Consider the following 27327-nt stretch of genomic DNA (forward strand, 5'->3'; position numbering starts at 1 on the left):
CCAGACACACTTATACACCAATGAAGAGATATATATGTAAGGTTATTCATCACAGTTATGTTTATAATAGTGCTAGAAAGAGCCTGAACATCTATTGCCAGGGATTGGCTAAATAATGAATCTCTGTTAGGTATACATGGAATACATATATACATGAAATACTGTGTAACTGTAAAAACACAAGAAGTGCTAATATGCATATATGGCTAAGTAGATAAGGCAAGGCACAAAATAGTATATTATGTCCTTTTACCATCTATGTGAAAGAACAAGGAAAAATGCATGTATGTGTATATAGACACCTATTTTGCCTATAGAATCATAAAATATTTCTGGAAGGACTGACAAGGAAACTGGTAACATTGTTGCCTCCTGGGAGGGACCTGGGTGGCTGGATAGAGGCAAGAAGGGAAGTTTTCACCATGTACCTATTTGTGCGCTATAAATTTTGAACTATTAATTTATTACTTATTTAAAAGAAATAATAAAGCATTTTAAAATAATACATGCACTGAAAAAAAAAATCTGTGAAGAAATATGGCAAAACCTTAACAGTAACAAGAGGGTATTATGGGTACTATTAAAATTTTCCACTTTACACTTTTTTTGTGTTTTCCCAAGTGTTGACAGTATGCATACATAACTTTTACAATCTGGGGGATCCCTGGGTGGCTCAGCGGTTTCGCGCCTGCCTTTGGCCCAGGGCGCGATCCTGGAGTCCCGGGATCGAGTCCCACGTTGGGCTCCCGGCATGGAGCCTGCTTCTCCCTCTGCCTGTGTCTCTGCCTCTCTCTCTCTCTCTCTCTCTCTCTCTATCATAAATAAATAAAAATAAATTTTAAAAAACTTTTACAATCTGATAGTAGGAAGGAAGGAAGGAAAGAGAGATTGATTCTGCAGATGAGGAGATTATTACCATACAGTGAATACAAGTTCACTCATCTAGAAAGTTACAGAGCTGGGATATGAACCCAGGTCCTCTCCTATTCCAAAGCCCATGATCTTCATGGTGACACTATGTGTGTCCCACAGCAGACAACTGACTGTGGTGTTTCCCAGTATGGGGTTCTATGGTTTTCCTCTCCTGGGGACCACATTTGGTCAGTCAGACCATCACACCTATGTAAGTGAGCTCTAGTGAAACAGGAAATCTGAGGAAGGTCTAAGTAAAGTCTAGCTAACTGTATTGTGCCAATCCATTTCCTGGGGTTTTTTTAAATAATTTTTTAAAGATTTTATTTATTTTTTTTTATTTATTTTTTTATTTTTTATTTTTTTTTTTAATTTATTTGTTTATGATAGTCACAGAGAGAGAGAGAGAGGCAGAGACACAGGCAGAGGGAGAAGCAGGCTCCATGCACCGGGAGCCCGACATGGGATTCGATCCCGGGTCTCCAGGATCGCGCCCTGGGCCAAAGGCAGGCGCTAAACCGCTGCGCCACCCAGAGATCCCAAGATTTTATTTATTTATTAATGAGACACAGAGAGAGAGAGAGAGAGAGAGAGAGAGAGGCAGAGACACAGGCAGAGGGAGAAGCAGGCTCCATGTAGGGAGCCCAAGTGGGACTCGATCCCGGGACTCCAGGATCACACGCTGGGTCGAAGGCAAGCGCTAAACCACTGAGCCACCCAGGGATCCCCATTTCCTGGTTTTGATAACTCTCAAAACACCACCACTGGGGAAAGCTGAGTAATGGGTACACAGGACCTTGCTGTACTATGTTTACAACTTCTCCTATGAGTCTGTAATTATTTCAAAATAAAAGATTCAACAAAATAGCATACCAAGAGGGCATGATGTGGAGGCTTGCCTGGGCCTTGGGAAGGGTCACCATGCACTGGCCTCCAGCATAGTATACTGCCTCCACCTGGTTATTCCTGAGAGCAAACTCAGTGTCTTATACTGTACCCCACCCCCAGAGGTGGAGGATGCTCTCTACGCCAGCTCACTTCTTGCCTTTAGTCTGAAAGAAATGTAGTAGTCCCCAAACTATCACTCCTATTAGAGGACTGAACATATAATCCTTTAACAATTCATGTTTGCCAACAGTTTAGACTCCCAGATGAGTGAAAGAGCATTCTGCACATCATAGCTCTTAAGCGATGATGGCTTAATAGAGCCAAATTAGAAACGGTCCATTTACACACTCTTGCACACAGCTGGCTCCTCTAATTTTATTTATTGTACCATGTAGAGCTGAGAAGTAATTTAGAATGAATTAACTTCACCAGACATCTAGAGTGATAAAATATTGGATTCTTCCTACAATTCCAGCCTCAAGACAAGTGGCTGATAAGAATAAAGCTTTCTGCGATTCACCTTCTGTTGAGTAGAGCAAAGACAAATTGTGATGACCCAGTTCATAATACTGCCGTGCCCATAACCGAGAACAGACCCCAAATCACTTATGATGGTTGCTGCACACATGAGAGACACAGAATCCAGCTATCATTATTTTACCTAAAATAGTTCCCTCTTGTTTGACTGCACCCAAGTTCTGTAATGTGAAAGGTCACTTACTGGGTTGGAAACATATGTGGAACCTCTTTCTCCCACAAACAGGTGAGTGTGTTATATAGAAGTTTTGCAAAATTCTTCCTTTGTATTTTTTAACTACTAGATGTATTTGATGCAGGTTAATTTAACTTTTTAAAGAATCCTTTAAAAATACTTAAGAAACGGGTAGATTCAGGGCTTTGGGCAACAGAACCAGTGCTGTCTGAATTTGGTCTCATAAATGGAGTGTTCAGTGAATGTGTTTTGTCTTTGCTTGCAGGCAATCTTTGAGCTTTCCCAAGGAGAAGAAGACTTGATAGAGGACTTGAAATTGGCAAAAAAGGTAAATTTGAATCCAGTGTCATTTGGGCCACCTCCTTTTTTTTTTTTTCTTATGAGTAATTTCACAATTCTAGGATTGTGCCTTAAGAGCACCCTTTTTATGACTAAGGTCATCAACAATTGAGAAGAACCTGCACACACCAAGTAGTGGGGAAAATGGCTCAAAACAAGAAGGTTCTCTGATCCTGGTATCTGTGCACGTCTCTAATGTACCTCAAAGAATACTCAAGTTTAATCAAGAAGTGTTCATAGAGGCCCAGCTTTCCATATATTTCATTGTCTCTCATGTGGAGCCTTCTTACCCATGAGAAAGAGTGTGTGGGTGTTGGAAACTAGAACTATGTCTTAGAAATAAAGTCATTTGAATCTTGTAAGTAGAGAAAGTGCTTAAGTGAGGCAATTGCATACTATCATGTGCATTAGAGTCTTTTATATAGAAACTTATGTTTTAATCACATTATGTGCAGAAAGGGAGAGGAAACCCATGCCTTGTAGCCTGTATTGTCTGGGCAACAAACTTTCCTCAAAACCTGTGGATCCCAGTAACCCCCTCTGGAGGCTGAAATCCATATTCCTTCATCTGACATTTCCAGCCCTCTTTAAAGAATCACAGGGTTGGGAAAATGCCTCCCTTCTTTTAAGAGTCCTGAGTCCAGATTCCTCCTCATATGAAGTCTTGTCTGTAGCATTCCTGGGAGATGGCCATATACTTCTCTTGGACATACAGCCAAGAAACTGAGTTTTTAGGCAGGGCTGGAGAAGGAGACGACAAAGAAAGCATTTAATTCTGTGAGACATCTTGCTGGTCACCTATCCAGCTTCTCCTTCATGTATCAACATTCCCCAGAGCAAAGCACCTTAAGGATGTTTTCCTGCCATCCTTTTGCTTGTGGTAGTTCCACCCCTTAGTTTCCTTTCAACTGTCCATATCCAGATATCCTTCAGGAACCAGCTCAAATCTCAGTTCATTTTTCACCAGTATTTACTGCCTCCTTCTCCATACCAGACAGCTCATCTTAAACCTTCCTGGACTACTCTAGCTTTAATTCTCTCAGCCTCTGAGCAGTTATGATTTGACCCATTTTTGCTGCTATGTGATATCTCTCCTGTTTGTGTTTTTTTTTTTAAAGAAAGATTTTATTTATTTATTTATTTATTTATTTATTTATTTATTTATTTATTTATCTATTTATTTATTTGACAGAGAAAGAAAGAGCACAAGCAGGGGGAGCTGTAGGCAGAGGAAGAAGCAGACTCCCCACTGAGCAGGGAGCCTGATGCAGGGCTCAATCCCAGGACCTGGAGATCATGATCTGAGCCAAGAGCAGACACTTAACTGACTGAGCCCCTCCCCATCCATCTCTCCTGTTTTTAATCTTGAACTTTTAAAAACATATATCTAATTATCCACATGTTCTTCTTATCTCCCAGTTGGCTTTATAAGTCTCCTTGGAGTCAGGGGCTATGCCCTCTGAGTGTTTGTACTCTATTACAGTGACCTGGGTATAATTGTGTGTTCTTGTTTAATTATCATTAATAAGAGTTGATAAGATTGACAGATTTTGGTCTCTTGGCTTCAGATCAGTGGTAAATGATGCCATCACTTTTTTCTTTCTTCCTTTACTTAGTTTAAATATGGACTAATTGAAAAAACCTGGTAGCAACTAATTTTGTATAAATTAGGTATTTTTTAAGCTGCAAGATCTTCAATAATGTTAAATTTTAAAACCTTATACAAATCATATCCGCTCTCTACTTAGGATTTGTGTGCCCTGCCTGAATGTATGATATACTAGAAGAAAAAAGCTTTTTAAAAATCTACTTTGGTTTATCAACAACCACAAAGGGCTCGAGGCAGTGCTGGATTCTCATCTGTTCTGTCCACACCCATCTGCTGTCTCCACAGCATTTTGGGAGAAGCCGTTGGGGAAAGCCAAATATTTTGTTATTAAGTGGGGCCTCACACCGATGCCATTTACAATAACTTGTTTCCTCTGATTTTAAATGTTTGCTTCTATCTCTTGCCCTTCTTGCGCAGGCCTATCATGACCCCATGCTGAAACTCTCTATAATGACGGAACAAGAGTTGAATCAAATTTTTGGAACACTGGACTCTCTCATTCCTCTACATGAAGGTATAATTTTGTTCCCAGAATGAGTCATGACTTGTAGCCTTAATTGAGTTGTCTTACAACAAGTCATGATTATGTAATAATGTGATTAACCCAGAATCTACTTCCAGTCCTGTTCATATTTGAATGCCTAACAAAATAAGCATTCTGTTTGTTCTGTTTTTTGTTTTGTTTTGTTTTTTGTTTTTACCAGAGCTCCTTAGTCAACTTCGAGATGCTCGGAAGCCTGATGGCTCTACTGAACATGTCGGTCCCATCCTTGTGGGCTGGGTAAGAAAAGTCCTCTAGTCTTCATTGAAAATAAATTTCAATAACATAGTTTCATTTTAGCTAGACTTTTTATATTAGCAAATGTTAGTTTTACATCATAATGATGTAGGTTTACATCATAGTTTTACATCAAATTCCTAGCAAAATTTATCATATTAAGGTTTTATCTCTTCAAAGCATGGGAACAATTTTTTTTTCTTAATACACATTTGCAGCATTTAAAGATAACATGGCCTTGTTGCAGTAAAATAAGTAAAGGCACATATGAAATGGTTACTAATTTTACATCAAATAAAGTAAAACTAGTTAATATTCAGTTTAGGCCAATTACTGATAATGTGATTACTATCATTTCAATTCCAGTTAATATTCACAGACATATTCTTATCCATCACCAAAGAAGATGCTTTTATTCAGGCTTTAAAAACTCTCATGGTAAAATGTAGTTTCATATGCAAGGCAATACTAAATGTTAATGTTTAACATATATCTGATTCTGAATAACTTCATAGGAAGGCTTGGTATTATGCTGACCTTCATCCCGAATAACCAATTCCCTTTCCTAATTAAACAAAGAAATCAGCTGTGACCTTAGATTAAGGTTCTAAATTTATGGTCTTAGAGCTAAATTTGTGTTTTGTTGGGTACCTAATGTGGTTGTTCATTTGTTTAATGTCCTTTAGACCAGACTTGCACTTTCTATTTTTGCCACAGTCCCAACCATTCCCTATTACTACATTTCTGTTTCCTTTGAGTCCTTGAGTGTACCACCCCAGCTCCAGGTGGTTTTTATTTGTTATGAAGCAGGAAATAAAAGCAGATTACTTTGATGACTTCTTCCACACAGCATTAGATCTCTCATCTCTCTGATCCACACGGTCTTCCAGAAAAATAGGCAGGAAGTGCTCCAGCAGCAAGCATTAGAGTCATCCCACTGTTTGGGGGAATATTGTGAAGGTTATAAAACCTACTATCACCATGTGAGTTCTCTTTATCCAATTATATTTGTACTTATATTTTAACCTTCCTAGGCCTTCCAGTTCTGACGTTTTGATGTTGATCTCTTATCCTAACTTCTACTTCTCAATTACTGCCTTGATCAAGAAAGTTTGAGGTTTTCATGACTTAAATAGCTTTAGCTCACAAGTCTCTTTTAGCGCTGAGGCCAAAATACCCCAAAGGCATCTGAAAGGCAAGCAATGTTCTAAGATGAATAATTTAGAAAATGTGCCTTAATATTTTAGGAGAGATCATTCATCTTATATTTTTGAGTTTCATTTTATTATAAGATGTGGTAGGTGTTTTAACTTCTTTAGACTTCAAAGAAATTTCTCTATAAAGAGAGCCAGCCAGCTGGAGACAGAGAAGGTATAATAAGAAGAGAGATTCTGTCTCAGTATTTCTTAAACTTCCTGAGTCTTGAGCTGCTCTGATGTGAGTGAAGGGCCAGTGAGGCTGCTTTCTAGAATTAGCACGATACCTATTCTGTTTTTGATGAGATGGCAATATAGAACAACATGGTTTCCTTAGACATCATATACAAATTGTCAGAAGCAAAAGTGTAGGCATTTCCTTGTTAATAATTTTTTTCTGAAGTAAATATTTGCCACTCTTATTAGGAAATAGGTTTGATCTGAGGGTGGCTTTGCAGACTTTTTCTGTATGTACTCAAAGGAAATGTGACCACTTCCACTGCTATCTGAACCCTTCAGACATCAAATGGAGACTTACAGCTTGAAGAGCAGCCTAAAATTAAACAACTGGCCCATTGTGACCAGACCTCATGAGAAACGGCTCTTATTTATCAGGCTCGACGAGCTGTTAAATGTTTTCCCACTTTTAACTGCAGATGTGTCCATGCGAGTGGGAACTGTAAACCAAGGGGTACATCTGTTTGAGTTCTGGTCTTTTTAACAGAACAAAATGAACATCTGAGGGGACTTTGAATGAGAAAAGTCAGAGCCCATTCGACCCATGAAAAATTGATTTATTCACCCCTCCCAAACCCCTCCCAAGGAAAAAAGGTGAAGAAAAAAATAAAGAAAACCCTTTTAAACAAGTGAGCCTCCCTTGTGGGACAAGCCTGGCAAGTCCTTTTGACCTTTGAATGAATCAATTACTTGTACTTTGAAGGCCTGAAGCAGAGTGGTGGTTTTCTCAGGGAGCCTCCCTGGTCACTGAGGATCAGTCTCCCAGATGGGTAGGCTGATCCCATACACTTCCCCTGTTGTACAGAAACACCTTCCCAAGCGACTTATCTTCATGCTAATGTTTTTTCAGTAATAAAATAATTTATGAGCTCTCCAAGGCAGCAGGTTTTCATGTTAATTTGGGTTCTAATTAAATTTTAATTCTATAGAGAAAGGCAGGGTACATAGAAGCAAAAAAAAAAAATAGATTTGTTCTATCACTTTTCACAATGTTAGGGAGATAGAAAGACTTTCTAAAGAAAGTGAAGAGTTTCCTTTATAAATTCTTGATAGTCTATTTAAAGAGATGTTGAGTAGTTCAGAGCTTTGGGGGGAAGGATGGAGGAAGAACGTGGGGCAGACTGGTTTTGTTTCTAGCTGAGCAAGTAGTTTTGCTTCTCTAAACCACAATTTCTTCAATAAAAATATCCTAGGGATAAATAATAATAATAGCTAGTACTTACTGATTCTTCACCAGAAGCCAAGCCCTGGTACTTTTTATCTGCCTTAGCTCATTAAAAGATAGTAAGACATTAGTATATACATTTTTAAGTAGCAAAACTGAGGCTCAGAGGGTCACCTGACTAGTAACTGTCCAGCTTAAGCTTTGAACATGATTATCCCTGGTTCCAGAGTCCACCCTCTTAACCACTGTATTATCGCCGCTCACATCTTATGTAACTGAATGTGCATATTTGGGACCGAGATGTGTACATTCTTCATTCCCTATCAAGTTATCACTTGTGTGGCCTTTTCTAGCCAGTGGGTTGAACCAGATAGGCTTTCAGGTCATGCTCAGGAAATGAGCACCCTGTCAGGTGTGAATAGGACCAGAGCTGGATTGGGTTGCCATGGCAGTGGGGGCAGCAGGATCAGAGAGTAATGGCCCATTGGACAGGGAGCAGCAGTGTGGTCAGAGTTCCTCACTAGTTTACATCCGATAGTTACTGCTGATTTGTTTCTCCATAATGAAAACATCAGGCATTTCCAGGTCTTTTTAAAAGGCGAGGAAGTGGAAATGAAATTAAGAGGGCCTGAAGCTCTTTTTAATTAACTCTGAAAATCTAAATTACAAGCCACAATACTACATCTGGGGTGTGTGTGTGTGTGTGTGTAAGTAGCAATTATCATTACTTTCAAATACAAGGTTGAGTAAAGAATTTCTGCAGCTCTTTTTACACAAATAAAGGTTTGTCGTTTTTTATGACACGTAAGGAAGGTAAACCTTTCCAAAGAATGTTAAACTATACAGTGAACTTAAACATTACTTCCTTGGTATCTCTTTTTGGTTTTAGTTGCTGAGAAAATAATTTCAGTAAGAAGTATACTTACACTTACAGAATACTTACACTTTGACACATTGTTCAGATGCTGCCACAACTTACTTCTAAACCATGTTCCCAGACTATCGAATATTTCCTAATCTGGAAATCATTAAACACTGATTTATTTGTTAATTCAGAATATAAACTTTGAATGTCTGTGAACGGTAGGCCCAGTGCAAAGTATTGAGGATGCAGAAATTAAAGACCCTCTTGCCACTGCCTTGCACTGAATCCCTCCACAGGGCAGGTGTTGTGATAAATGTGGCTTCTTAGTCCAAAGGAAAGAAGCCAACACAGCAGGGCCATTGGCTGCTTTTTTTATTGCCTCTGGCACTTTTTACGGAAGCTGACAACCCATGCATTAGGATGCTGAGCCTTGGATGCCACTAATAGGAAGGAGTGGAAAAGAGAGATGCCAGCCCTCTTACTGGCTCTCTGACTCTGTGTTCGCACAATGTGACTGATGGGACATGTGAGAGAAATTAATATTTTGGTAGAAGGAAGATAGGGGAGTCGAAGTGTTCCAAAGTCTTTAAGCTTAAATGTTCTTTGCATGGTATTGTGATGCTAATAATGAGGTATAGACAAGAATCTAATTTAAAAGATTTTTCTAAATGCTTCCTGCATCTAATTTTTTACTAATTATACTTTTGCTTTACACTTCTTGGAGTTCTGATTCCACCTTTAGGAATCAGGTAATCTTCAACTAACAGAGATGCTTGCACCAGGCCGTGCAAAGGGCTGGGCCATAGAGTCTGACTTCTTGCTTTCTTTTTATGCCTAAGTCTTCCAGATGAGTTTCTTATGAATAAGTTTTAAAGAAACCCCATTTGCTGTTTTTAAAGATGGGAAGCTTTCCCCTCACCAGATGCTTTTGGAAGTTCAGGAAAATTTTGAGCTGTATGCGTATGCAGTTATTTTGGTTCTTTCGTTTCTAGCTTAGATTGGCAGAAATACGCAAACAAATTATGATAGGGTCTTAATCAAGAAAGTAAATGTGCAACTAAGAAATTAACTTTGAGCAAGCAAGCCAAAGCCTAGAAACTGTTCATTGCTTGCTAGTTTGAAGATTATACTAGTCTGTCTCCTGCAGCCATACAGATAAAGGAATGTTGGCCAGGCCTGGAGACCAATTAGGTTTTGTGCAGTCCACACAAGTGATACTTGCTTGTAGCTTCACAGAACAATTAGCTCTACACTCCAACCCTGTTTTGGTGTTCCTTTCTTAGCTGCCTTGTCTCAGCTCCTACGACAGCTATTGCAGCAATCAAGTAGCCGCCAAAGCTCTGCTGGACCACAAAAAACAAGATCACCGAGTCCAGGATTTCCTACAGCGATGTTTAGAATCCCCCTTTAGCCGCAAGCTAGATCTCTGGAATTTTCTCGATATTCCAAGGAGCCGTCTAGTGAAATACCCTTTGCTTCTTCGAGAAATCTTGAGGCACACACCAAATGATAATCCAGATCAGCAGCACCTGGAAGAAGCTGTAAGTTCATCTGTTTCTTCCTGTCTTTACCTTGTTTTCTCCCTTACGTCTAGCAGATAGGGTGCATGGGTGAATGAAGGGTCTCTGGGTACATGGGATGCAGGGGTCTTGGCTTCCAGGCTTGGTGTTACTATCAGTCATGTTTTGATTTTACAAGTCACTTCTCTCTCTGCCTCAGTCTCCTAACCTATATAATGTAGTGTTTATATGAAATCCACTCTAAGGTCCCTTTGGAAAAAAATAAACAAACAAATAAGTCCCTTTGATTTCTGAGAGTTCTTGATTCTGTAAAGGTAACTCTGTAATCTGTAATTACAATTCATAATAAACTATAATCTGTTTGTTACAGTGGTTGTGAGGGTTAAGATCTCTGGAGATTTTAAATTGAATATCTCTGTTTAGCAAATGGGAGTTGCATCTTACTTTAGCCCCTGAGCCCATCTGCAAAGTCAACACCCATTTCAGATCCAGCTCTCCTCTGACTGCAGTGAGGAACCAACCTAGTCAAACTTCCTGCTCACCAGAAAATGTTTATTGAGTATGGAGAGAGGTTCATTCTTCCCTAGCAGCAAAAGAAGACCAGGAAAAATTGATTCATCTTATGAGAATATTGTGAACAGTGAGTGTTCTGTCCTTGGAACTTAGTTCTGATTAGGGTGCTCTGTGGGACAGAGAAGAGGTGATGGCCAGGAGGAGCCAGTGGCCTGAGCAAAGCTATGGAGGAATGACAGGACAGGTGATGCCTGGGGAATACCATGGATCTGTCTGCCTGGGATTGACAACCGATAATCTGACGAACAGCAGGAGAGAAGGCAGAGGATGGGGGTTCAGATCTGGTTATAGAAGGTTTTAAATATCAGTTTGAGATAGTTTTCCTTTGCTGTGTTTTGTTTGTTTTTTGTTTTCTAAGTAGCTGGGATTCAGAGTTCAAATCCCAGCCCCAGTACTGACAAGCTATGGAATCTTGGACACATTACTCTCCTTGTCTGTAAGACAGGGGACAGAGGAGGAAGGGACCACAGACAAAGAGGCAAGTTGAGAGGATGCTCAACATACAGTCATAGAAACCTGCTGAGGGAGGGGCCATGGGGATGAGGCCTAGAGACCAATTCAAAGAGTCCATTCCCTGACTGTATCTGGAACAGAAAGAGGATATGCATAGGTGACTTGAAAATCTGAAGCTATGAAATCTGCAGCCATGAAATCTGCCAGCAAACTGCCTATCTCCCCCCAGAGAGAGGTTTAATAATAAGTAGCAATCACAAACAATAATAATTCTAGCAATACCTGCTGACATTTCTTGAATACCTAGTAAATTAGCTTTATATAATTACTGTAGAGGTTATGTATCTCATTTAACCCTTATAATAACCTGTGAGATAGCTGTGCTTGTTAGGACCATATTCCAGATGAGGTTTGGAGGGCTTGAATAACTTGCCTGGCTCTAGGGCCAGCACATGATGAGGTTGATATCTGAAATCTGTCAGTGTGGGCTGCAAAACCTGTGCCTGTTCCACTTTTTTATGATCCTATCCCATGGAGCTGAAAGCCTGGCTGCTTCTTTGAGCCACTGTTGCCTGTAGAAGTACAGAAAGCTGTCTGGCCTCTAGGCTTTGTAGAGAGGCCTCACTGGTCAGAGGTGGGCTGGGTGCCTCCTTGCAGGGATAGAAAAGATGGGAGAAAGGTACTCTTGACTGATTGCAAACACACACAGACCAGGTCCCCAATCCAGCACAGATAGGGGACACAGGCCCCAGGGATGAGGCCCATTCCACTTCATTATGTCTGTTTTTACATTGGGAAGCATGCCGTAGAGTTGCCTCCTCTCCATATTTCATCCCAGCAAGTGTGTGGTCTGTGGGAATGAAAACAACAGGGGACTCAAGCTAGTCTAAATAATTACTTTTTTGAAGCATGTGAGCCTGCTCTTTTACTGTTAAGATTTCTTCTTTTTAATATGCAGCATGAAAGAATAATGCTTTATTTCTAAAACCACCCAGTGACCGAAAGTTTGGATTTAAAAAATGCATAAGAATAAGATTGCTTGTGATATGAAAGGATGTACCAGTTTCCCTGGTGCATAAGATGTGATGTCATTTTTAAAAGTTGAATCTGTACCTGTTATTCAGGCAGATTTGTGTGTGAAGCATGGTTAGACCTGCGTTTGAAAATGTCTACAAAGCAAGTCTTCTAAATGCCCATTTACACAATAGAGGCACAGCAATGTTGTTTTGGGTTTTTGTGGGGGTTTTTTTTCCCCTTCTTTTCAAAATCATCTGGGCATTAACCCAGATGAGCAGAAATATTTAGCCCTGTACTCTTGGGTACATTGTGAATGCTTGATGAATATAAAACCCAGAGTACTGATGTAGCTTGAATTACAAGTTCCCTGAATAGATTTTCCACCTATGAAAAGGGAAGAATTGGAGAACCTAACTAAATTGCTTCTACATCAAGTGTCCAGTCCTATAATTAGATCTAAAAAAAGTCTCGCTTTTACTGCAATGCATAAACTACCGCATCATTATTAGAATTTCTTAATAGTGTTTTGGAGGGTTGATAGACATTTTCCCGCAAAAGAGAACATTTTTAAATAGAACTTCCGATATTTAGATATTCCAGCAGTCTGTTTGTTCTGACATTTTAAATTCTAAAGATTGTTTCAGGCTACAAATGATCTTGCAGACCATCTCTTCCCTCTGCCCACCACAGTTCCCCAACTCTTTAAAAAAAAATCACTGAAATCAATGAGAAGAACAGTCCTGCTGTTCCTGCAGTGCTGGCTGCTATTCTTGGTTCATGTCAGAAGCCCACGAGTAGACGACCTTACCACCCAAGGAACTAGACAGGGCTTTCAGATTCCACTTTGAGGGTAATGATCATGGCATGTGTGGGCTTAACCCCCATTCTCTTCCCAGATATTTGTCGTCATCTTGCTTTATCGGTTCTTCCCCTTCAGTTTGAAACCTGATGAGAGATACAACAGTAAGTTGAACTTAAATGTGTAACCACCATGACTATTTGATATTGGCAATCTGCTATCTACACTTTTATTCCTCACTGTGAATCTGCAAAATAAAGTCCTCTCAAGAACCAGTGCAGGGGGCACCTGGGTGGTTCAGTCGATTGAGCATCCCACTCTTGGTTTCAGCTCAGACCATGACCATGATCTCATTGGTCTTGGGATCAAGCCCTGGGTGGGCTCTGTGCTCAACAGGGAATCGGCTTGAGATTCTCTTCCTCTGCCCTTCCCCCCACTTGTACTCTCTCTCTCTCTTTCTCTTGAATAAATAAATCTCATAAATAAAAAAAGAACCAGTGCAGAAATTAGATGCTTATGATGTAGAGGTGTTTATAACTACAAAACAACATTTTTAATAAATGAAAGCAGAGGGATGCCTGGGTTTCTCAGTGGTTGAGCTCCTGCCTTCTGCCCAGGGCATGCATGTTCCTGGAGTCCCTGGATCGAGTCCCACATTGGGGTGCCTGCATGGAACCTGCTTCTCCCTCTGCCTATGTCTCTGCCTCTCTCTCTGTGTCTCTCATGAATAAATAAGTAAAATCTTAAAAAAAAATAAGTAAATGAAAGCAGACCCGGAAGTGCTATTATAATGTCCACAAAGAATGTGGAATAACACTGATCACTTCTGTTGTTTGTCTCTATTTTTTTCAAATATCAGAGAAAGAAGTAGCATCAGACAGTAGTCATAGCTACCCAAGGAACCACTGTGTTATTTGAGTTTATTAATCTTCATGTGATATGCCAGCTGTTCAGTCCCTGAGTTAACTTAGAAAGTGAACACATTTTTATCCCTATAGTACATCATTTTTCTGTTGTCCTGGATACTTACAGGTAAACCTAGTAATAGTAAACTCTAAAAAGAGCCACAGCAATTAACGCTAAGACCTTTAAAAGCAAGGGAAAAGTATGGATTCTACTATATATTAAAAATGTAGGGATCCCTGGTGGCTCAGCGGTTTGGTACCTGCCTTTGGCCCAGGGCGTGATCCTGGAGTACCGGGATCAAGTCCCACGTCGGGCTCCCAGCATGGAGCCTGCTTCTCCCTCCTCCTGTGTCTCTGCCTCTCTCTCTCTCTCTCTGCCTCTCTCTCTCTCTCTCTCTATCATAAATAAATAAATAATCTTTAAAAAAATAAAAATAAAAAATAAAAATGTAGGGGCAGCCCAGGTGGCTCAGGGGTTTAGCGCCACCTTCAGCCCAGGGCCTGATTCTGGAGACCCAGGATCCAGTCCCTCGTTGGGCTCCCCACATGGAGCCTACTTCTCCCTCAGCCTGTGTCTCTGCCTCTCTCTCTCTCTCTCTCTGTGTGTGTGTGTGTGTGTATGTGTGTGTGTGTCTTTCATGAATAAATGAAATCTTTAAAAAAAATGTAGTAAGATAAAAGATTAGGGTAGACCTAAAAGAGTGTATAAGATATCTCCCATATATTTTAAAGCTTCTTGAGGGCAGGGACCCTGTCTCATTTCTTTGAATGATACCACCTAATTTGACACTGAACAGATGCTCAATGAGCAATAATTGAATTAATTTGAAGGATGAGTCATAGTTTGGTATGTTTTGTAAAATTTTTTTTAAAGATTTTATTTATTTATTCATGACAGACACAGAGAGAGAGATTGAGAGAGGTTTTTTTTGAAGGTAACAATAAGTAATCAGTCATGTCTGAAAACCAAGAGAGGGGGGGAAAAAAACAAAGAGAAAGTTTGTGTACCAGAGTTCTATTTATTATTTGTTTTATGTTAATAAAACTCAGATTAATTTCATAGAACTTATATTTAATGTCACATTGACATTATTTTATGATACAAAAAGCCTGTGTGCTTTGAAAAAGGATGTGTTTTTATCAAAGTAATGCTACCGCTAAACTTTGGGAAATAGAAAAAAGAACACATGAGCTTTGAAAGTCATAATAGCTACAAAAATATATAGATTATGCATCTGTTCATAGGGTATAGTCAATAGATGCGGAAAAAGCATTTGACAAAGTACAACATCCATTCATGGTAAAACCCTGAACAAAATAGGTATAGAGGGAACATACCTCAGAAATCATAAACGCCAAAAAAAAAAATCATAAACGCTGTATATGAAAAACCCACAGCTAATATCATCCTCAATGGAGGAAAAATGAGAGCCTTTCCTGTATAGTCAGGAATAAGACAGGGATGTTTACTTTCACCACTGTTATTTAACATGATACTGGAAGTCCTAGCAACAGCAATCAGACAACAAAAAGAAATTAAAGGCATTCAAACTGGCAAGGAAGAAGTCGAACTTTCACTATTTGCATATGACATGATACTCTATATAGAAAACCCAAAAGACTCCATCAAAAAATTGCTAGAATTGGGGATCCCTGGGTGACGCAGCAGTTTAGCACCTGCCTTTGGCCCAGGGCATGATCCTGGAGACCCGGGATCGAATCCCACGTCAGGCTCCTGGTACATGGAGCCTGCTTCTCCCTCTGCCTATGTCTCTGCCTCTCTCTCTCTCTCTCTCTCTCTCTGTGACTATCAGAAATAAATAAATAAATAAATAAATAAATAAATAAATAAATAAATAAATAAATAAAAAAAAAAAATAGATAAATGAATTCAGTAAACTCACCAGATAAAAAAATAAACATATAGAAATTGGTTGCGTGTCTACACACCAATTATGAAGCAGCAGAAAGAGAAATTAAGGAATCAATCCCATTTACAGTTGTGCCAAAAACAGTAAGATACCTAGGAATAAATCTAACTAAAGAGTTGAAAGACCTGTCTCTGAAAACTATAAAACACTGATAAAAAAAAAATGAAGATGACACAAAGAAATGGAAAGACATTTCATGCTCATGCATTGGAAGAACAAATATTGCTAAATTGTCTATAATACCAAAGCAGACTATATATTTAATGCAATCCCTATCAAAATACCAACATTTTTCATGGAGCTAGAACAAACGAACCTAAAACTTGTATGCAACTACAAAAGACCCAAAAAAAAAAAAAAAAAAAAAAAGACCCCGAATAGCTAAAGGAACCTTGAAAAAAAAAAAAAGCAAAGCTGAAGGCATCACAATTCCAGACTTTAAATTATATTACAAAACTGTAGTGATCAAAACAGTATGGTACTGACACAAAAATAGACCCATCAATCATTGGCACAGAACAGAAAACCCAGAAATGAACCCACAACTAGATGGTCAATTAATCTTCAACAGAATATCCAATGGGAAAAAGAGAGTCTCTTCAACAAATGATGTTGGGAAAACTGGAAAGTAACATACAAAAGAATGAAACTGAGCCACTTTCTTACACCATACACAAAAATAAATTCAGGGGAGGAGGGCGGGGGGTGGGGGTGAATGGGTGACAGGCACTGAGGGGGGCACTTGACATGATGAGCACTGGGTGTTATTCTGTATGTTGGCAAATTGAACACCAATAAAAAATAAATTTATTATAAAATAAATAAATAAATAAATAAATAAATAAATAAATTCAAAATGGATGAAAGACCTAAATGTGAAACAGGAAACTATCAAAGTCCTAGAGGAGAAGACAGGCAGTAATCTTTGACAATGGCTGTGGCAGCTTCTTTTTAGATATGTTTCCTGAGGCCAGGGAAGCAAAAGCAAAAATTGTTTATTGGGACTTCATCAAAATAAGAAGCTTATGTACAGTGAAGGAAACAATCACCAAAACTAAAAGGCAATCTACAGAATAGGAGAAGCTATTTGCAAATGACATACCTGAAAAAAGGTTAGTATCCACAATATAAAAAGAACTTACAAAAATGCCCCAAAATGAATAATCCGATTAAAAATGGGCAGAAGACATGAATAGAGAAGACATACGGACAGCCAATAGGCACAAAAAAAGGTGGTCAATATCACTGATCATCAGGAAAACACAAATCAAAACAACAATGAGATACCACCTCACTCCTGTCAGAGTGGCTAAAATCAACAACACAAGAAACAATAGGTGTTGATGGGGATGTGGAGAAAGAGCAACCCTCGTGCACTGTTGGTGGAAATGCGAACTGGTGCAGCCACTGTGGAAAATAGTATGGAGGTTCCTCAAAAAGTTAAAAATAGAACTACCTTATGATCCAACAATTATACTATTAGGTATTTACCAAAAGAATACCAAAATGCTAATTTGAAGGGATACATGCACCCTGATGTTTACAGCAGCATTATCTACAATAGCCAAATTATGGAAACAGCCCAATTGTCCATCAACTGATGAATGGATAAAGAACATATGAAGTGTGTGTGTGTTTGTGTGTGTGTGTGTGTGTGTGGTAATGGAATATTACTCTGCCATGAGGAATGAAATTTTGCCATTTGCAAGGACATAGATAGAGCTAGAGAGTATTATGCTAGGTGAAACAAGTCAGAGATAGACAAATACCAAATGATTTCACTCATATGTGGAATCTAAGAAACAAAACGAGCAAAGAGTGTGTGTGTGGGGGGGGGGAAGCAATGAAGAGGCAAACCAAGAAATAAACTCTTAACTATAGAAAACAGATTGATTATGATCAGAGGGGGTGTGGGGGATGGGTAAAAGAGGTAATGGGGATTAAGGAGTGTGCTTATGATGAGCACTGGGTGTTGTATGGAAGTGTTGAATCATTTCATTTGTACACATAAAAATACTATTATAGCCTATGTTAACTAACTGGAATTTAAATAAAAACTTTAAAATATATATTACCACAAGATATATGGGACTGTTGATCTTTCCACTCTTAGAGAACAGAGGACCCTGGAGAGGAAGTCATCATTTTGCCTCTGGTTGGTGTCATTGAGTTTTTACTCAACTAATTTCTTGTTCCTTTGTTTTTTAGTATTTTATAGCTTTTAGACATGAAAGTGATAGAACATGTGATAGAATAACGCATCAGAATAAATGCTCACTGATTGTGTCTGAGTACTGTACTTGTATTGCTTTGTTTTGTTTCATTTTGTATTAACAATAGTCTATCCACCATTGCTGTGAAACCCCTTCACCCCTAACTTATTCACATGTGCTATAGGCATGCGTGAGTGTACGTATATAGAAAAATGGTTCCCATCATTACAGCTAGTGTTTCTTCTTTCCATGTATAGTTTTCTGTCCTTTATAAATCATTTATATTTTATCACAAAAAAGGTGTCCAAACCATTTCTTCACAGCCAATTTGCAAATATGGTTTGTAGGTTAGATTGAGTACATGTAGAGACACCTTGCAACTGGGTTTAAACCCCAAAGATAATCCCTTTTGGGGACTACTACATCCTGCTTTGTTTTCTCTCCTTGGCTAAAGTTTTTATATGCCTATATTTTCAACATTATAAACATGTTTGAAGAAATGTGCAACATAGAGCTCAGTAGTTACGAGTCCTGCACATCAAAAGCTATACCTTATATCTCTTCCTCTCAGAAAAAAAAAAATCAGTTTTATATATAACACAAATATCTATATGTGTATATAAATATGTATGTATGTATATGTATATCTATGTGTATATGGATAGATGGACACAATATATTCAAAGCTTGTATTTATTTTTGCCTTTTCCCAAAGCAGCTAGTTAGATAACAGAATCTCAGAATTAGATACAAGTCTATCTTGGTGACCTTCTAGGCTGAGCCCCTGGGACTTGTTGGTGTGGATGGTTTGCTTACTTTCCCCATACTTTCTTCTTTGTTTCCATAGATAAACATCATTCAGGGAATAGTGGCAGAAATCAACACCAAGACGGGGGAATCTGAGTGCCGCTATTATAAAGAACGGCTGCTTTACTTGGAAGAAGGCCAGAAAGACTCTCTAATTGACAATTCGAGAGTGCTGTGTTGTCATGGAGAACTGAAGAACAATCGAGGAGTGGTGAGTAGCTACTCTCTTCCAGTGGTTTCCTCCTAGACCTCCCCCAACGCTTAATCCATTTGATGCCCAGCCTCCTATGCCTTTCTTACCCAGGGTCACATGCTTTATACAAAAATTGCTTTCCGGTGTCTTTTGTATCATAGGATCCCCTATAATTGGATATATATTGTATGTATATTTATGTATTATAATTTTTATATAAATAATATGCATTCTGTTTCTAACTTATAATTAATATATACTTACATATTTTATACAAAGCAATTTATTTATTTATTTATTTATTTATTTATTTATTTATTTATTTATTTATTTTTATTTTAAATTTCACAACCAGTACATATTCAGGAAGAATTTTGGAAACCAACATAGGGTTGCCAACTTTGTATTTTGTTTGATCATGACCTTCAATATCAAATACAGAACAGTTAGCATCTCCTCCTGCTTTAATATCAGAAAAAAAGGGGTGATTTTAGCAGAATGTATATTATGATCTCAGAAAAACAGCTCTTAAATTAAAACTCTTAGGTTTATGAGAAATTCTTTGCTTTTTTTATGGACTGGTACCCATCCACACACTGCCATTTTTACTTTTTTAAAAACAATAACCTGCCCTCCATTGGCTGCATATTTAACTCCACCCAATTTCCTGGCTTTTTATTCCTGAGTAGATATTAAAATTGTTCCTTCTCTCCTGTTGTAGTAACTTGGATGGATCTCCCTGGAGCACATACTACAATGGGTTATAATTATCTACCATATATCTGTCAGTATTTTCCATTATGCTATGATCTTTTAGGGTAAAGACCATGTCTTGTTAATCCCCAGCACTTTATTATGGGGACCTGGCATGGACTAAGCACTCAATAATGTTAGGTGAATGAGTGAAGGAATGAATGAATGAATGTTTGTATAAAGAAAGGATGGATTTAAATTTTGTGAGAGTTCAAAATTCTTTTAACTCACCAGACTATTTTTGTGTGTAGCCAGTAGAAATTAATGCTAATATATATATTGTATATTATAATTTATACATATACATAAAAATATATGTATAACAACTTAGATTTTATTATATGTAATATGTACTTAAATTCAATGTTGGGAAAGCCATTTAAAAAGAGAATCTCTTCTTTTATTATATTTCATCTTCAGTATCTAGTTAACCCTTAGAATAGAAGCCAAAACTAGATTGAATAGTTCTTAATAAAGCTTTGATGATTCAAGGGGCAACCTTTTGACCTGGACTTTGGAGTGGCATTCGTGAGCAGGCTACGAAATGTTATTTGAAATCATTGAGTGTATGTCATAGCACCCATTCTCAGAGCTGCTGCGGATCCAACCAGCTGATGGTACAACAGAGATAATGAGACTGGTCACAGGCCACTGCTTGAAGAAGTGTTTCTGTTTGACTGTAGAGTTACTGATTGCTAGAAAGCTGAATTCTGCTTCTTGCTGATTTTCAGAAAGCCCTGATGGACTTCTAATGTCTAATACTCTGGCTTCTTAAACATTCTTTCTCAGAAGCCCTGTGGGAAATAGTTACGGAAATATATCACTGCATGGAATGATATATTCTCTTTCTGTCCATCAGAAAAGGACTGAGGCTCTGGCTGGATGTACCTAGGGCTTTAAAGATGAACTCTAGTTCATATTTCAGGCAGATAGATTTTTGAAAACAAAGGTAGTAGTTGAGGTGGGAGGTTTGTTTTAGTTATTTGCTTTTCCCAATAGATTATAGAAGCCATTATGAACAAAGTCCTGTGTCAAAAGGAAAGCTCGTAACTTGAGAGCTAAAAGAAGCTGAGACTAAGGATGGAAATTCTCAGTGAACACTCATACATAAGGGATATTTTAAAAAGGTTTCCCAGAGACACCTGGGCTGGTGGTTGAGTGGATGGCTCAGTGGTTGGCTGAGTGGATGGCTCAGTGGTTGAGTATCTATCTGCCTTTGGCTCAGGTCATGATTCTGGGGTCCTGGGATCAAGTCCCACATTAGGCTCCCCGCAGGAAGCCTGCTTCTCCCTCTGCCTATGTCTCTGCCTTTCTCTGTGTGTCTCTCATGAACAAATTAATAAAACCTTTTAAAAAAAAAAAAGTTTCCCAGACAATCTGAGTTCAAATTGTCTATTTTGGTTAGAGGATTGATTGAAGTAGAAACTGTAAAAAAAAAAAAAAAAAAAAAGGTTTATTATATAAAACAAAGGCCAACCCCTTCCTGCCCCATCCCCCAAAGAAGTCTTAACATTCTTTCTATATCCCCCTCCTCAAAAAAAAGGCCCTTAACTTGGTTCTTTTTTGTTGTTGTTATTGTTTTTAGTTTTTCTTTACTCTGTTTAAATGCACATTTGATAAACAAAATCACACTCCTCAACCTCCTTCCACCCAGTACAAAATTATCACTTATATTTCCACCACCCAACATTTGAGCTTTAATTTCTACAAGTGTGTGTGTGTGTGTGTGTGTGTGCGCGCGCGCGTCAGAGTGGGTGTGGGAGGGATCCACAAGTTTCTTTTCTCCCAAATATAAAATTGTCTGATAATGCTGAATGTGCTTCCCCTGCCCCCAAATCAAGATTCTAATCTGAGTTTCCACCTTTTTGAGACCCCCAGGTTCACGTTCCCAAATATCTCCATTGGAAAACCAGAACCAGCTGCAAATGTTGTAGATCTTTTCATTTCAATTCGTCAGCATTTCCAAACTGTGAGAAGAGTCTAGCACTTGGAATTGAATGGAGCCAATTTACCCCAGCTCCACCCAGCGAAATTGCTTTCATGATGTGGTTTGAGACAAGTCTTTATTTTTGAGATTTTCTTTTCACCCACAACACACACATCAGTCATTCAGCCTTTTAAGAACAACCTCTTCAGAGAACTGAGGTTCTGAGGAACATAACTGAGAAGGACCAGTTCTTTGATCATCTTTCTTTGTGGCTAAAGCAGCATGCTCTGGTTCCCTCGGGAATGGGCAGTGTTCCAAGTTGAAGTGCCCGGATGGAGCTGATACTCAGCTCTGTGGTTTAAGGAATAAGTGTTTTTATGGGTTTGGGAAGCAAAGATTAATATTAGGCTTTGATATGCCCATCACATCTTTTATAGACTATTGTTCATTATCATCTCTTAGGATTATATTGGGTCCTATAAACCAAAGCTCAGGTGGGAGTGGGGGTAATAACTTCTTTTTTCTTCATTGCTCCTTTTATTCTATTACCCCTTCTCACTTTTTTCTTACGGAAGCTGGAGGCTATGTGTGTCTGCACAGGTTGTGAAATACAATGTGAATTGGTGTCCCTGGAGCTGGCAGTCCTGGCTGCAGATGTCTGTAGGCAGAAAGGCCTTCTCCATGGTGATCCTAGGGAGACATTCCTCCAGGATAGGCACTAAATGCATCTGGAAATATCCCCAAAATGCCTGACTTCTGTTCTGGAGGTAGATTTGAGCCTTGAAGTTTATAATACAATGTGAACCTGGTACCTGGGGAACTCTTACCCACAGAAGTCCACTGATCAACTTCTTATTAGACTGTTGCTTAAGAAAATCCTGTGGATTCTTCTCTTCTAGAAACTGCATGTTTTCCTGTTCCAAGAAGTGCTTGTGATCACTCGAGCTGTCACTCACAATGAGCAGCTCTGCTACCAGTTGTACCGGCAGCCAATCCCTGTAAAGGACCTCCTACTGGAAGACCTGCAGGATGGAGAAGTGAGGCTGGGCGGCTCCTTGCGTGGGGCATTTAGCAACAATGAGAGAAGTATGGATGGCAGTCAGTTTTGACCTGTTGAATGGTTTTGGTTGTGGTGGTTCAGAGGGAGTGGCTGGGGGAAAGAGAAGAGCCATGGCCTCAGAGTCACGCTACATTCCAGTGCTGTCTCATTACTCACTGCCTGTGTAACCTTGTGTAATCTCTGTGAGCCTCAGTTTCCCATCTGCAAAATGGGCATGTATACATTCCTACTTTATAAAGTTGTTTTAAGGATTAAGATACTGCAAGTAAACCTGTCTGCACAAAACAGGTGCTCCTTAGGTTCCTTTTCTCTATCTCCTTCTATTGAATAAAAGCATGCTTGATACCTGTTAGTCCCTATGTCGATACCAGTTGCTTACTGGTGGCTCTTGTTGAGCCAGCAGGCTGGTCCCTGAAGAAGCTCGAGAATGGTCATCTGGGCTGAGGATTCATCTGCAATTACTTGAATGGGCTTCCCTAACTTGAGACTTAAACAAAGAAATTGACCAAGAGAAGCTAAGATGGCAGCGTTTCCAGAGTATCTTGTGTGTCATTCCAGGAACTAGTACACACTGGTAAACTAGGTCAAATTCCTTGCCCCTACAGAGCTTACATTATGATAGGAGATAAACGATGAAGAAATATTCAGATGCCATTAAGAGAACTAAAACCTAGTATGAGGTAGATAGGGATAATGGTTGGAGGTTTGCTTTGGGGGAAATGATCAGAGGAGTCTTCCTTGAGAAAGTGACATTCAAGCCTCTTGGGTTAACACTGGCATCATATTGTCAAAATAATGAGTATGTACTGCCTCTTACCTACTCATCAGTTCCTCCACCTTGGTGGTGGTGGTGCTGGTGGTGGTTGAATACTGACTGTGTGCCTGGTATTGTATCAGTACGTATATTATCACATTTAGCCCTCATAATAATGTTAAAAGATAGGTTCTCTTTGTTTCTCCCATTTTACAAAGAAGGACACTGAGACATGGAGAAGTTAAGGCACTTGCCAGGAGCAAAGGGCAGAGCCTGAATTTGTCTGAAGTGGTAGTTCCCCAGCCCGCTGGCTACAGAATAGTGCAAGGGGACTGAGCACACGTGCTTCTGTGAACCAAGCTTTGCACATGGCATGTGGGACCTGTTATGTGCCAGTTAAACTAAATAAAAGGTCTTCCAAACTGTACACTACCGTTTTTCAAATGCACACAACTCCTCTGGAGATAATGAAAATGCATTTTTATTTTTTTTTCATTTTTATTTTAAAATGAAACTGAACTTGTAACTGCTCTGAGTCTTTACCTATCTTCTCAACCATTCAGGTACTAGATATACAGGTACCATTGTGTGGAGGATCATGGGCATATTTTGATATTCCATAGAGCTTCTGAAAATTGAAAAGGCTGTAGCTTGGGGCAGTGGTTGAAATTCCAGATTATTAGGCCCACCCACCTTGTACCTATTGAATCCTAATCTCTAAGGGTAGGGTCTGGGCATCTATGTTTTTAACAAGTTCACAAGGGGTTTTAATATGCACCCAGGTTTAAACTGAGGTCCATTTGCTAGCATCACAGGCAACTGAGAGCTACCTTGGCATCAAACTTAGTCAATGGTGGCTGCAGGGCAGAGCTGAGCCATGTCCTGGACCGGTGGGACATGTTTCACAATCAATGAATGATGTCTGCCCTAGATACAGGGGGAGTTAAGGCCACCTTTGACCTGGGAAAGACCTGTCCATTGACCTTTTTTATATGTATTTTTCACTTCTAGTTAAAAACTTCTTCAGAGTAAGTTTCAAAAACGGATCCCAAAGTCAGACCCACTCACTACAAGCCAACGACACCTTCAACAAACAGCAGTGGCTCAACTGCATTCGTCAAGCCAAAGAAACAGTTCTGTGTGCTGCCGGGCAGGCTGGGGACCTGGACTCCGAGGGACCGTTCCTAAATCCTGCCACTGGGAGCAGGGAGCCACAGGGAGAAACAAAACTTGAGCAGATGGACCAATCAGACAGTGAGTCAGACTGTAGTATGGACACGAGTGAGGTCAGCCTCGACTATGAGCGCATGGAACAGACAGACTCTTCCTGTGGGAACAGCAGGCACGTTGAGAGCAATGTCTGACAGAGGCGTGTGTACTTCCTGGAAGTAACCCTGTGTCTTACCTGTACAGTATTTGCATTCCACACATGGAACAGTTTGGAGAAGCACTTTTTAATACTTTTGTGACCCTGTTGACCCAGTCCCTTGTATCTGTATCCTTGTCTCTAGTACTGTAACTGCCAATCTGTCTGTGTAAGCTGGGGTTCCATGGCAACTCACCTTGTGTTGCATTTCACAAGTGTCTGGATGGTTGGAGAGGTACTTGAACAAGTTACTTTCATGTGTTCTGCTGGATTTAAACCAATAGAAAAGAATCTCTAAACTACTGTTTCATGTAGATTGCTTAAGAGTCCTCCTGTGTTTTCTCTAGTGCTTTTCTAGCTCTTTGACATGATAGCTGAAAGCATGGAATTTACAGGGCATGAGGAAGTCACTTGTGTATCATGATGATCTTTGCAGGAAAACGGGAAAAGATCAGTCCTTACAGTGAACCTGGTTCAATGTTATCCATCCCAAAAGCATGAACACATACTTGGGGATTCTGGATGCTTAATTTTGCAAAGGAAGAAGCACTATGTTGATATCATTCAGTGCAAATAATCTATTAGGACTTGGAATAGTCTCTTGGAATAGACCTTAAGAGAACTAGCCTAAAAGCAGCTGTCAGCTCTGAATCTTGAATGAAATGCAGTTGCACTAAGAGGTCTCTGTCACAGTTGCTGGCTTGCTTTAGAGAGCCATTTCTAGCCTCAAATACCAGAATAGAACTCAAAAGGCCTGGGGGATACCTGGCAGGATAATGAGAAGGCCTATCATCACTTTGTTTCATGTGCCAAGGGCTACTCATATTTTGGAGCATTGAGGAAGAGACTGTAGGTGAGTCAGTGACTCTGTTTATCGAAACATATGAGAAGAATTTGGAAGAAGTGCTTCATCATGACCTTAGGCAGGAAACATTAAGAGAAAAGCAAGAGCCAGTGCCCTTCTGGGAAAGGCCAGAGTCTTGGGTTTTCCTGCTCTGCTTTTGGGTCAACACTTTGCCGTCTCAGGCTCTGTGCTATGATCAGTCATAATTACATTCTCTGTAGGCCAATTTTAATTAACTCTATGATTAAGTAGAATCAGTTAGCCAAACTAGTAACCTCCTTGTCTAGCCTTGATTTACAATGCAGGGTAGACTGCCAACCTTTAAAAAAAGTTAACTGAATACACAGAGAAGCTCCCTGTGAGTGTAAATATCAAGGGTGACTTGTGCAAAATTATTCCCACACCAGCACTAGTAGTAATGATTCTAAATTATTGCCAAAAAAAATTTTTTTAAATCTTCTGTGTCTTTTGAGTTTACAGAAAGCAGTAAATGCTATGTTATCATTTTATTATGTACATCTAACATGTGCATTCAAAGAAGCTGTGTGACAAGATGTATCAATATGAAAACAAGGTAATATTACTTATTTTTCAAAAACAAAAAAATATTGTGGTCAATTTTACCCTGTAAAACATATTTCTGTATTTATAGATTTTAAACTTGGTGAATTTTTTTCTATTATGAGTTTATTTAAAATTCCTTTGTTTCTCAAATTGTTATTGATTTAGCAAGTGAATGAACTGCAGATAAAAGCAGACATAAGCTGAGAACTGATGTTTGATGGTGGAGGAAGAGGAAATCATTTTCTGCAAGAGCCATTGGCCACTTTGGCCAGTATGTTGAGACAAGAGGTCTGTTAAGTGCTGGCCTATGAGAAGAAAGTGAATGTTTTGATGAAATGAATGTTTTTGTATAATGGCCTTAAACTTTTCTGGAAGCATTTCAAATAAATTACATTAAAATGTTATCCTCTCTGTGTACAGTATGTGCACTAGAAATGTCAAATTTCAGCTATCTTCCTAGGAGGTTCTTTCTGGAATTTTTGCTTCTTGTGCCCAAATACAAACTTTAAAATGGGGTGCAGGTTGAAATAAATGTTTTGATTTGATCTATCAAGACTTTTGCAGAGGTCCTGTTTCTAAGATCTATTTTTTCAAGCATTCTCAACTCATTTACTTACTCATTTATTCATGTTTCACTTCTGTATCTTGAATCTGTACCTCATGTAAAGTCAAGAGATAAGTCATGATTGTGATAGGAAAAGAGTGTTGAATCTCACTGCTAGGATAGGCGACTGTTGAAAAAATTGACACCAAATAGTAGAAAGCAAATTCTACTTGGAAATTCTTAATGGAGGGGGCACCTGGGTAGTGCAGTGGTTGAGCGTCTGCCTTCAGCTCAAGTCATGACCCCAGGGTCCTGGGATCGAGTCCCACATCGGGGTCCCCGAAGGGAGGCTGCTTCTCCTTCTGCCTGTGTCTCTGACTCTCTCTGTGTGTTTCTCATGAAT

General features: G+C 39.2%; 1 protein-coding gene across 6 annotated transcripts in view; it reads left to right on the forward strand.

The window, feature by feature from the left end:
• The window catches only part of ARHGEF3 (Rho guanine nucleotide exchange factor 3), a 303450-nt gene extending 276517 nt beyond the window's left edge, over positions 1 to 26933 (forward strand). For all 6 annotated transcript variants that reach the window (XM_077858441.1, XM_077858440.1, XM_077858439.1 and 3 more), the window contains 7 exons: positions 2778 to 2840; positions 4878 to 4974; positions 5165 to 5241; positions 9985 to 10242; positions 18960 to 19130; positions 22692 to 22878; positions 24618 to 26933. In XM_077858441.1, the coding sequence (XP_077714567.1) occupies positions 2778 to 2840; positions 4878 to 4974; positions 5165 to 5241; positions 9985 to 10242; positions 18960 to 19130; positions 22692 to 22878; positions 24618 to 24970 (1206 nt within the window). In that variant the 3' untranslated portion in view covers positions 24971 to 26933. The remainder of the gene's footprint in view (positions 1 to 2777; positions 2841 to 4877; positions 4975 to 5164; positions 5242 to 9984; positions 10243 to 18959; positions 19131 to 22691; positions 22879 to 24617) is intronic.
• The last annotated feature ends 394 nt before the right edge of the window (positions 26934 to 27327 follow it).

This window comes from Canis aureus, chromosome 19, assembly GCF_053574225.1.
Source record: "Canis aureus isolate CA01 chromosome 19, VMU_Caureus_v.1.0, whole genome shotgun sequence".
Taxonomy (NCBI): Eukaryota; Metazoa; Chordata; class Mammalia; order Carnivora; family Canidae; genus Canis; species Canis aureus.